We start from the raw sequence: 11,294 nt of genomic DNA, 5'->3' as shown, positions 1-11,294 counted from the left end.
ATCTTATAGCACAAACTACTTTGCAATGAATAAAAGACACCTGCAATGCAGCAAAGTACGATGCAGCCAAGACACCAGGAAGAGCAACAGAGCCTCTTTTTCACCCGTGCCGGGGATTGGAGCAATGGCTCCATTATGTGGGACTATGAGTCTTACTTATCAGATGGGAATGCAAATCTCCTGAGACTTTTTAAGTGAAAAAATTCAGAATACCACAATTGAAGCAAATACGATTCATTTTTATTTTATAGTTACTTAGTATCATTCTCAATTAAAGTATTAAATGATATTAAATATTTTATAGTAAATGTCAGAATTAAAACATGTTGAAATAGCTATTAAATACTTGCCAACAGTTTTTCCTAAGATGATTACCATAAGAAAATAGAGAAAAGGTCTTCCGTGAGGCTAAGTTGATATAATTATTTTTATGAAAATAAGATTACATCTTATGGAATCGATTGCTGAGACAGGTACTCTTATCACAAAAGCAAAAAAATAAATAAATAAATTTTGCTGTTCTACAAAATGTTGGATTGACTGTACCAAAAATAAAATTCTGAGTCCCCACATGGTGCACATTAGGCACTAATGAGTATATTAGTGTGTTGATATAAAAGTTAAATATGTTCAGGAGGGAGACATAACTAAGTAGGATAGAATCTATGAAGGAAATAATTTTTTTTTTTACTTATTTTTAAGTTTATTTTCATTTTAATTTTTATTTTTTAATTAGAGTTGACATTCAGTATTATTTTATATTAGTTTAAGATGTACGGCATAGTGGCCAGACATTTATATAATTTACAAAGCGATCCTCTCAATTAGTCTAGTACCCACCTGGCACTATACATGGTTATTGCAATATTATTGACTGTGTTCCCTATGCTGTACTTTACATCCCCATGACTATTTTATAAGTGTTCAGACTTTAAATTTACATTTCATTGGTTGGATTCTGTTAGGTCAACCTCTTAAATTAGTTTTCAGACATGTATGGTATGCTCTAGGCCAGAATCACTAAGGCTTTTAGCTATCAGTCCCATTTCTGGTTGTCCTATCTTAAAATGCTAATATCAGCCCAGTATTCATTAATTGTAAAAGTGTTATGAGCTGAATTGTGTACTCCTAAATTTATATGTTGAAGTCCTAATTCACGGTACCTTAAAAGGTAACTGTATTTGGAGATAGAGTCTTTAAAAAGGTAATTGAGTTAAAATGATCTCGTTAGAGAGGGCCTTTATCCAATGAGGCTGGTGTCCTTATGAGAAGAGGAGATCAGGACACAATACCCAGAGGGAGGACCTGGTGAAGACACAGGAAGAAGATGGTCATCTATAAGCCAAGGAGAGAGGCCTCAAAAGAAACCAACCCTGCTGACACCTTGATCTTGGGCTTCTAGCATCTGAAATTATGAGAAAATAAATTTCCATTGTTTAAGCCACTCACTCTGTGGTACTGGGTTATAGCAGCCCTAGGTGACTAATGTAGAAAAGTACTATGTTGAGCTTTCACTTGAGATCTTACATGCCAGATTATCACAAGATAATTAAACTACCAGAAAACATGCCTGATAATTCCCACATGACTTTTATTCATTTCTTCCTTCACAATTTTCAGTTACTTTGGGAAAGGGAAGTTTGATGTCCGTTTGTTCATTTGTAACTCAAAGGTTGCTAGGATCGTGTAATCATTCTGTGGTTTTCCCCACCAGCAACCTTGAGGCAGGAATCAGAGTTTGCTGCATGCCCCCCCAAAAGAAATTCATTTCATAACACATAAATATACATTGTGGATTTTACTGAAGATTTTATGGAAGATAGGGGAGAAAGTCTGCATCACATACCACTCAGCAAATAACCATTAATCATTTTGATTTCTCCACTGACCATACTTTCCTCCCCCCAGATAGCTTCTAATTCCTCTCCATGCACTCTTTTCTGAAGAGCTAGTTTTATCTCAGGCTTTTCTGTCTTTGAGAACAGCTGACATTCAGGGTTATCAAAACATTTACCCTATGTAATGCATGACTCCTTAGAGAGAGATTCTGTTCTATTAAGTGAAATAAGATTTTTTTTTCTTCATAGTATATGGTTCTGAGAAACAAATATTTGCTCAGAGTAAATCTTACTGTGGGTGAGATAAAATGAAGATAAAATGCACCCTCTGTGGTACCTAGGCCTTTTCAGGCATATAACCCATCTGTGCTAGAATAATGGCCCCCAGATATGCCCATGTCCTAATTCCTGGGCCCCAAGATTGTTGCCTTATATGAAAAAGGGAGCTTGGCAGATGTGATTAAGCTAAGGATCTTGAGATGGCAGATTACCCTGGATAATCACAAGGAGAAGGTGATGTGATGACAGAAACAGATGGGAGTGGCATGTTTTGAAGTAGGAGAATGGGAACACAAGCCAAGGATTCCAGATGATCACTAGAAGCTGAAGAAAGCAAAGAAACATTCTCCTCTCAGTGTATTCAGAAAGAACCAGCCCTGCTGGCACCTCGTCTTTGGTTTAGAAAAACTGGTTTTGGACTTCTGACCTCCAGAACTGTGAGAGAATACACCTGTCTTGTTTTCAGCCATGAAGTTTGTGTTAATTTGTTACAGTAGCAGTGGTAAATTAGTACACCATCTCATCTCATCTCTTCTCTCTCTTCTATGGGATTCACTTGGCCCAGTTCACCGGGCAGGGAGGGGTCCTTCTGCATCAGTTAGAACATAATGGCTCTTGTGTTTGTGGATACGATGAGTAGCTTTTGTTGCCATGTCCACATAAGAATGGGTGGAAATCTCTAGTGAGGTGTGTAGCAAAGAATTCACTTCCTTCAAAGAGAGGTTTGGCTTTTGCCCCTCTCTCCTGGGAGGTAACTTTTAGGCTCTTGGAATGCCCTTCCTGATAAGACTGTCTTTGTTCACTGGGATTCTTAGACCATGGCAGATAATCTGTGGTGGTAGTATGATTTATGATAGGCACCCTAAGTCACACAATAAGGTGGTTGATTCTTTCTGTGTGACTGAGCCCCAGTAGAAATTCTGGTCACCAGGGCTCAGATGAGCTTCCCTGGTTGGCAATACACTATACTCTGTGTATTTTCACATATCATTGCTGGGAGAGTAGACACTGTCCACACAACTCCACTGGGAGAGGACACTGGAAGATTGTGTGTAGAACTCTCTTGACCCCCGCCCTCTATGCCTCTTCCCTTGGCCGCTTTTTAAATCTCTATCCTTCCACTATAATAAACTATAACCATGAGGTAACAGTTTTGCTGAGTTCTCTAAGTACTTCTAGCAAATTATTGAACCTGATGGTGGTTTAGGGAAACTCAAAGTGGGTGCCAGTGGTGGTCTTGAGGATCCCCAACCTTGTGCTAGATGCCAGAAGGGAGGGTGGTTTTAGGTACTCCCAATCTTTGAACTAGGTCACTGGCCTCTCCTCTCTATCTCTGAGCCAGGGCCCATCCTTGTAACTATGACCCCCTTCTCCCCGGCTGGGATGGAGTAGCTGGTGGTGGATGGTAGGGAAAGCCACGCCCGCCTTCTGTCTCCCCTCCAAGACTTCTGCAATTTGTATAGGAAGGGAGCTGTGTCTCCTGTTCTTTTTCTCTGGGCCTGGAATATGGGGAAATAGACACTCTGATCCCTTTATCAGTACAACCTTTTGCCTGCTACAGCTTGTGGTGGCAGAGGGAGAAGAGCAACTATCTTGTGGGGCGATGGAGTAGCGGGCATGACATTTAAATCAGTAGGTAGAAAGGAGAGGGAATGGTATTTCAATAATGGTTTTTGTTTTATCTTTTAGCTCCATCCTTAAAGTAAATTTCATTTTTGGTATCTCACAGTCTTTCTGCTAAGGGAGGTATGTTGGACATCTTTATTCAAAACAAAAGGCTGGATGCCTTAAATCAATTTTTTCAATTTATGTAACAAGTAAATTTTCTTTGGAGGAGGAGTTTTGTTTTGAAAACCTATTTCACTGTGCTTGGAGAGTGGATAGCAATGAGACTTCTTCCTAGGATGACTTAATTCAGATTTGGATATATAGTTGATTCTCATTATGTGTTGTAGTTTTGTTCTATAAAGTTGCTGCAAACACTGAATTACAGTGTTAGTTTCCTGCAAACCTGTGGTCACAATCAACTGATCAATACATAACCTTGTTTTATGTATGTTTATATTTGAAGACACCTTATTTAAGATATTGTTGATTCAGTAACTTTGAACTCAGGGCCAATAGCACGATGACTCACACCTGAAAGAAATTTATCTAACACATGTATTTTCTCCCTAAGGCACATCACAGCCTTCTTGCACGCAGGAACACTAGATAGCACTTCAGCACTTCACTTGGGGACCATTTTGTTGGTGAAATCACCAACAGAAAGCACAAAAATGTGAAAAATGTGCACTAAAGGGATCATGAAAAAGACACTTGTTTACAGTATGAGAGCTGAAACAAGAAGGCAAAACATTGCCTTGTTCGACCTCAGCTGGGAACTGGCACATGAGGCAACTCAAATTTTTTGCACTCTGTGCTTGTCCCCTAATGACCGCAAAAGTACTGTGAGTATTTATTTGGGGATTACAAGTAAATTTACCAAGTAGACAAATTCACAAAAAACAAATCCACAAATAATGAGAATCAACTGTATCACCAGGGAAAAATGCTGATTGCTTTAAAATATCTTTAAAAGGATATTGGTACTTCGGTTATGATGTTCGTGTCTCTGTAAGAAATGAGAGCTCCTTATGTTTTTCCTACTCTATAATTCTAAAGGGAGCAGGGCCAGAATCTCTGTCCTTTTAGCCTACCTCATGCATCAGATGTATGCTATGGGAAGTCATCAGCCTTAGTAGGGAACTTGGTTTGCTTGCTAGGTGGTGTTCCATGCTGGAGGATGCGAGGATCCCTGGACTTTTTGCCAGGAATTAAAGTATTTGTGTAGTTGTGAGGAAAGGGGTAGAGAAGGAAGGAAACCAAGAATGAGAGGGTAATTTCTAGGTGCTATTGACCAAAGAATAAGCAGGAGAAGGAGGAGGAGGAGAAGAGTCTGAAGAAGAAAGAAAATATGAATCTCTCCCAGATCGATTATGAGTAATATAGCAAGATCATACTTACTATGAGTAAGATAGTAAGAGCTTCTCTAGTGATGGACTGATCCAGACTACTGCTCTTCCAGATGTTGTAAGGCATAGACAGCAGGGTTACTTTTTTTTTTTTTCCTCAGTCAAAATGTTTATTCTGTTCTTAATTGGGTTCAATGATAATACAAATATTGCAAGCCAGGCTTAAGTTTCTCATGTATTATACTTTAAATGTCCAAAACTTTATATAAAACCACACATGACCTAGTGTCTTTCACAGTTCATACTACAGAATCTCTGATTTAACTGTAAGTGCTTTGAAATAAATTTTCTCCTTGACCACAACTATTACAGATTTGAAAAGACTTGCTCCCGTTAGAACTACAACAGTCGTATCAATCAGACCCTCAGGTAGAAACGTAAACACGCAGGAAAAAGAGAGAAGGAACGAGGGAGAGAGAAGAAGTGCTCGCTGACATTGTTTCCCACGGGTGGCGTCTAGATTCGAATACCAGTGCAACAGTTGCTTCTTGAGTCGTTAGAAAAGATTTAAGAGAAATAACCGCATGCCGCACTAGCTGGGCCCCGTAAAGAGCCTACTTCTTCACTGTCTTGTAGAGACATCATCATCATTCTTGAGGTTCTGAGAGTACTGTTAAAGTTCATAGGTGATCTCTGAACTGATGACTGCACTACACTGAGCCTTCGGTCAGGAACAACGACAACTAGCTGGTGTTGACCAAAAACTTTTTATGCTCTAAGTTTTCTTCCAAACCTTTTACATGTTTGAGGTATTTAAACCTTACAATAGGACTTTGAGGTGGAAATGGTACTATCCCCAGTTTGTAGACAAGAAAAATGAGGCGTACGTTAGGTAACTTGCTCTAGAGGTCATACGTTTAGTAAGGATAGACTTAAGATACAACTAAGGCCATGTGCTTACAGAACACATTGTGCCATACTGCTCTTTCTTAAGGAGGAAATGAACTTAATTTTTTTTTAAGTTCAAATTTCACTTGTCTGAATGCTAAGATCAATTTTTAAAATTGAACTAAAGGGTATATAATCTACTATGAAATAAAATAAAAATAAGATAGTTATTGACAGTAACTTCTCACAGTATATATCTGGACAGCTTTGGTTTATGTTTGTTTATCTAGTGGTAGTCAGTAATCTGGTGATCCATCTAATGACCTTTTTGTGAGCAACAGGAGAACTGGGAGAGTAACATAAGGATCAGTTTGTGAAGGTCTTTGTATCACAGAAAAGGAAGAGAGAAAAGAGAGTGGAGAGCTCAGCAAGGCATATACTAGGGAAGCAGAAGTCCAGTTCCCTAGGGAAGGATAGCCAAGGAGGAGTGTGTTACTTCAAAAATTCAGAGACGACAGTCAAGGTCACTGGTAATCTAAGAAGGGCTGAATGGACACAAGGTCAGGGGAAACTACATAGGAAAGCTGAAATAGAAAGGAATCAAAGGACAGAGGGGCAGATAGATGTTGAGGTTCTATTGCACGAGCAAGACAGGGAAGCCAGAAAAGTGTGTAGACGTCAGAACAAGGAGAATTTCAAAAGGCAGGGCTAAGAAGTCAAAATCAGGTCAAAAGTCAGAGGTCAGCCTTGGCCAGCTTAAGTCTGAAACACACGATGAGGTGAATCAGAGCCATGGACAGTTGGCCCCAGTGACTCTGCAAGGGACGTGAGTGAGAGGCTGGTGCCAAACCAGATGAAGAGCTACTTGGTAGGACAGGAGGAGCAGATGAGGTACAAGGATGGGGAGTAGAGAAGCAAGAAAAGTACCTTTTAAACATTTCTAGATAGAGTTGGAGACCTGGGAGTGAATTATCCCTTTTGCGGGGGAAAGTAAATGGGTTCTTCAGCTACCCAGGAATTCTATTTTATGATTTACACAGTTGCTTTATCTTTAACCAGAGCTATGTCTCTTGAAACTTTATTGCTTTTTGGGGAGGGAGGATGTTTAATGTTTCTTTTTTCTGTATGCAGTTAGATAGCTGTGTCTTAAGCTGATGCTCATTCTCTGGGCAATATAGATCTGGAGAGGAGAAGGGAGTAAGTTTTGAGGGCTTCATGTAGCAAATTAGTATTTGAAAAGGTGAGTAGGAATGATCTTTACCTTATGCCGGAGAATAGATCATAAAAACATTTGAAAGACTTGAACAGTTCAACTTTGATTTATCCATTCAGTGAATTGTGGTTGAACACTTACTATGTTCAGGACTCTGCTAACTGTAGAAGTTACGCCAATGAGAAAGACAGATAGGACCCCCGGACTCCTGGAGGTTACATTTATCTGCTAAGTTTGCCCAATAAGTCCTCTTTTTGCTTTTGGTGCCATTTAAAACTGAAACACCTCAGGATGTACTAAAGTTAAATTGTTAAGCTCTGCTCTAATCTGCCTACCTGTCTGTCCGTCTGTCAAGACTACTCTCCTCTGAAAGTGAAAGGTGCTGTTCTCATGAAGGGAGTAGGCATTCCTATTGTCAGTTATCTTATGAAGAAACTTATCCTAAGACAAGAAATGAAAATAGGGAGGTAGACCCTTGACCACAAGGAAGAAAACATTTCTCTGGGGGTCTCAGGTGAGCCTGATTTCCAAGGGCACAGAGTCAAGAATACTCCCCTTGGTGGGAACAGGTTAGTTCCTGCCCAAGGAAATAGCTCTTGGATTAGTCAGGGAGACACTTGGATGGACCTGCAGCTGCTGACTCTGAAAGTAGCCATGGCTAGTAGGGTTACAATTTATTTTCTTTGCTGTATTTCAATTACTTTTTTATGCAACCTTTAGTAAAAAAACTGTCAACAGTTGCCACTTGATCTCTGCTCTCTTTATAGGAAGTTACATTTGAGACAAAGCTGTGAGGGCAGAGTGGCAATGGCCTCTCTAATTAGTGACTTCCCTATCCCCTCAAATTCATGTCATTCCTAGAACCTCAGGATGTGACCTTAATCGGAAATAAGGTCATTGCAGATGTAATTACTTAAGTTAAAATGGTCATACCCCATAATCCAAAATGACTGGTATCCTTCTAAGAAGAGAGGAAGAGGCACAGAGATGGAGACAGACATGGAAGGGAATGCCATGGAAGATGAAGACAAAGGCAGAGGTTGGAGTGATGTGCCTACAAGTCACAAGGATTGCCAGCAACCACTAGAAGCTACGAAGAGGCAAGGAAGGACTCTCCCCTAAAGCCTTCAGAGAGAGCAGAGCCCTCCTGACACCTTGATTTTCAGAGTTCTAGCCTCCAGAACTGTGAGAGAATAGATTTCTGTTGTTTTAAGCCATCCCCTTTGTGGGACTTTGTTACCGCAGCCCTAGGAAACCAATGCAGCCTCTTATTCACAAACGTTATTTACAGGTGCCTGGAACATGCTGTTAAAATGATAGAAAGGGGATTGTATTCTTCTAAGAATCACATTTTACATTTCTAAAAAAGGAGTGGACCTTACAATTGTAGTCTACATTTTTAACGTAATTGTTGCAAGGATAATCTCACCTAAAACAAAGTATGACGTTATTTTTCCTCCCTAAACTTAATTTTCATTTCATTCCAACGAGATGGCAGAAACTTAATCTTGATCAAACTGCCTTTATTTTCCCACCTCTCAGAATTTACAGCTACATTTCAAAGTATGTGTGTAGTAAGTACTACAGTGTGGAAGCGGGTAGAGCTGCATTTTTCCTGGAGCCATCTTCCCCTGCTGAGAACATCCATTCTCCCCTCAGGGCCTCAGTCCTTGGACCCTGTGGCTCAACATTGAGATTTCCTTGTTCCTTTGCTCCTGACCCTTCGCTCCAGGTCCATTGTTGCTCTTTGCTATGTTCAGACTGTGCTGGGGTGTGGGGATCTCTGGAATGTTCTCTAAGGTGCTATTTTCTATACTCAAGTAAATAGCTACTCTCTCCCTCTGGGCTTGAGGATTGGCTAGAATAATTCTTTTTATCTCTGCTTTCTGCTGTCACCTCACTCCCATGTAGTTATGAGTGCAAGGTAGGAAAGGGGAAGGTGGGGGAATATTGGGGAGGAAATGTCAGTGTTTTAAAATACCGTACATCCATGGTTCTCTTCTAGAAAAATAAACCTACCAAAAAAATCCTACCCAAGTACTCTTTCTTTTCTAGGTGACACTCTTGTGTTCCTCCTACCCACCCACCTCACTGTGATTTGGGGCTCCATCCAGAATGTGTTCCTTCAGGACAGTAACTCCCAAAGGCAAAGCAGCACCTGACCATGTGGATGATGTAGTCTTCAGCTTCACCAAAGTTGTGCAGGTAAGTCTGGCTGACGTTATTGCCTCCATCATCTGGGGGTTGCTGCTTGTTTTCTCAGGAGGTTCTCCATCTTTCCAGGGCAGTCCTGCTATGTCCAGGTTGCTCAGCTACCTGTGCTGGCAGAACTTCCTAGCTGGGGTAAATATTTGTTGGGCCTCACATAACAGATATTGAGAAACTCGTTGCTTAAAGCAGTAGGCAAAGCAGGCTGGTCCCAAATGTGGACTGCAGCCCAGCTGCTTCCTTCTGAGAGTCAAGCGACTGTCTCCGAGCTGCTCATGTCCGGCTCGAGTGTGGAGACAGGCCAAGGCAGCCTAGGTCTTTCCAGGTCCTGTGCAACTCCACTCAGTGGACCCGCTCTGGTTTCCAAGATAGTTTTAAGTCCTCACTAGCATCTAGATCAGTAGCTTTATGAATGCAGTCTGCATGTAATGTCCATCTTTCCCTTGAGCAAAGCAAAAAGAATGGTTCAGGTGCCCTTAATTTCTTAGAAATTCTGGGACTGAGCAATAACCTTCATGGATTTGTGATGTTAGGAAGTGAGATGTTAGGAAAGCTGTAGATGAGAATCTCTCATATTAGAGAAAAGCATAGAACTTGAACAATTAGGGGCTGATGGGTTGGGGTGAGAAATAATATATTCATTCTGTCCTCGGCCCAGGTAGTAATGTTCTCAGTAAAGGCTTATAGGCAATGGGTTAAGCAGTTAATGGGTTAACTAATAGAAGCCAGGGAGGAGTCCAGATTTACCAGCCATTAGGGCCAAGGTGTATTATAGCATCAGAATCCTGTCCTTTTGAAACCTGATCATTCAAAGATCATTCCGTAGTTGCTCTATTTCTTTTCTTTTGGGGGATCTTTTTTTAGATACCAGATACTTTCTTTTGCATAGCTAACTGGTACTAAGGGAACTAAGAAAACACATTTGTGTCCTCACTTGAACCAGAGTTAAAAAAGCAGTCTCTCTTCCTTGGTGGTGGGCATGGTGACAGCATCAGGAATCAAAGACAAAGGGCCATGGGGATGGAGGAGGAAATCGGGGTTCCTCATATACCACATTTGTATATTTTTGTTTCTGTAGATCCCATTTTTGCTGAAGTCTTAAAGAGTTGGTGGTTTGATTTCAAGAGGCACAGAAATTCCTTCCAAGTTATAATACTAAGGAGAAGTCAGAAGTATGCTGGGCATGTCAGATTTGGCCCAGCCCCAGGGCAGAACCGTTTACCTTATGGGACCTTATCTGGTTAGGGCAAGTCCTGATCAACTGCTGCGAGTGATCTTCCCACACACTCCGGAGTGTGAGGCTTAGCTTACTTGGCTTTGGGTCTTAACAGAAGGATAGAATCCGGGACTGGCACTGGCAGTCAAGAGGGCTTGGTTTCCTTGGCAGTGCCGGCTACACGGTTGATGTATTATATGACCTTTTAGCTGGCATGGGGCATGCTAATGCGGGGTCTTAGATACCAGATATCTATATTTTAGAAATGTCTGTAAGCAGTTTTTTTCCCTCTTGTACCAAATATTTAAGAGGAAACATTCTTCTGAAATATTAAAATAAAAACTTTTAAAGGAGGGGGAAAATTTTTATTGTTTGGTGGAAAAGAAGCAGCTAATGTGAAAGTTTGGATTTGGAGAGAAGTGCTAATCTTTTAGAAAAAAATATGTGTGGATCCTATTTTGCTACTAATTGGGCACATCGAAGTCTAAACTTAGACACTTTGAACTACTCAGATGGCTGTGTTATTTTGAGTATAGTGCTGAACTATTTTGATCATTCATGTTAATGCATTCATTCAGTGTGTTGTTATGAGCCCTTTCTCATCCACAATCATGTTTTCCTGTGTTCTGAATAAAATTTATGTCCCAAGAAATGCTTATAGGTATTTTTGTTGTTGGTGGTGGTGGGTGGGGGAGTAG

General features: G+C 40.6%; 1 protein-coding gene across 1 annotated transcript in view; it reads left to right on the top strand.

Annotated features, from left to right (window-relative positions):
* Positions 1-11,294, top strand: part of NREP (neuronal regeneration related protein) — a 319,682-nt gene that overhangs the window by 150,512 nt on the left and 157,876 nt on the right. The window contains exon 3 of the mRNA XM_023533611.1: positions 9,228-9,377. Within this exon, the coding sequence (XP_023389379.1) occupies positions 9,288-9,377 (90 nt within the window). The 5' untranslated portion in view covers positions 9,228-9,287. The remainder of the gene's footprint in view (positions 1-9,227; positions 9,378-11,294) is intronic.

The sequence above is a fragment of the Pteropus vampyrus genome, unplaced genomic scaffold, assembly GCF_000151845.1.
Source record: "Pteropus vampyrus isolate Shadow unplaced genomic scaffold, Pvam_2.0 Scaffold106, whole genome shotgun sequence".
In the NCBI taxonomy this organism is placed as follows: domain Eukaryota; kingdom Metazoa; phylum Chordata; class Mammalia; order Chiroptera; family Pteropodidae; genus Pteropus; species Pteropus vampyrus.
Note: the sequence above shows the minus strand (reverse complement) of the source record. Positions and strands in the feature narration are given on the sequence as shown.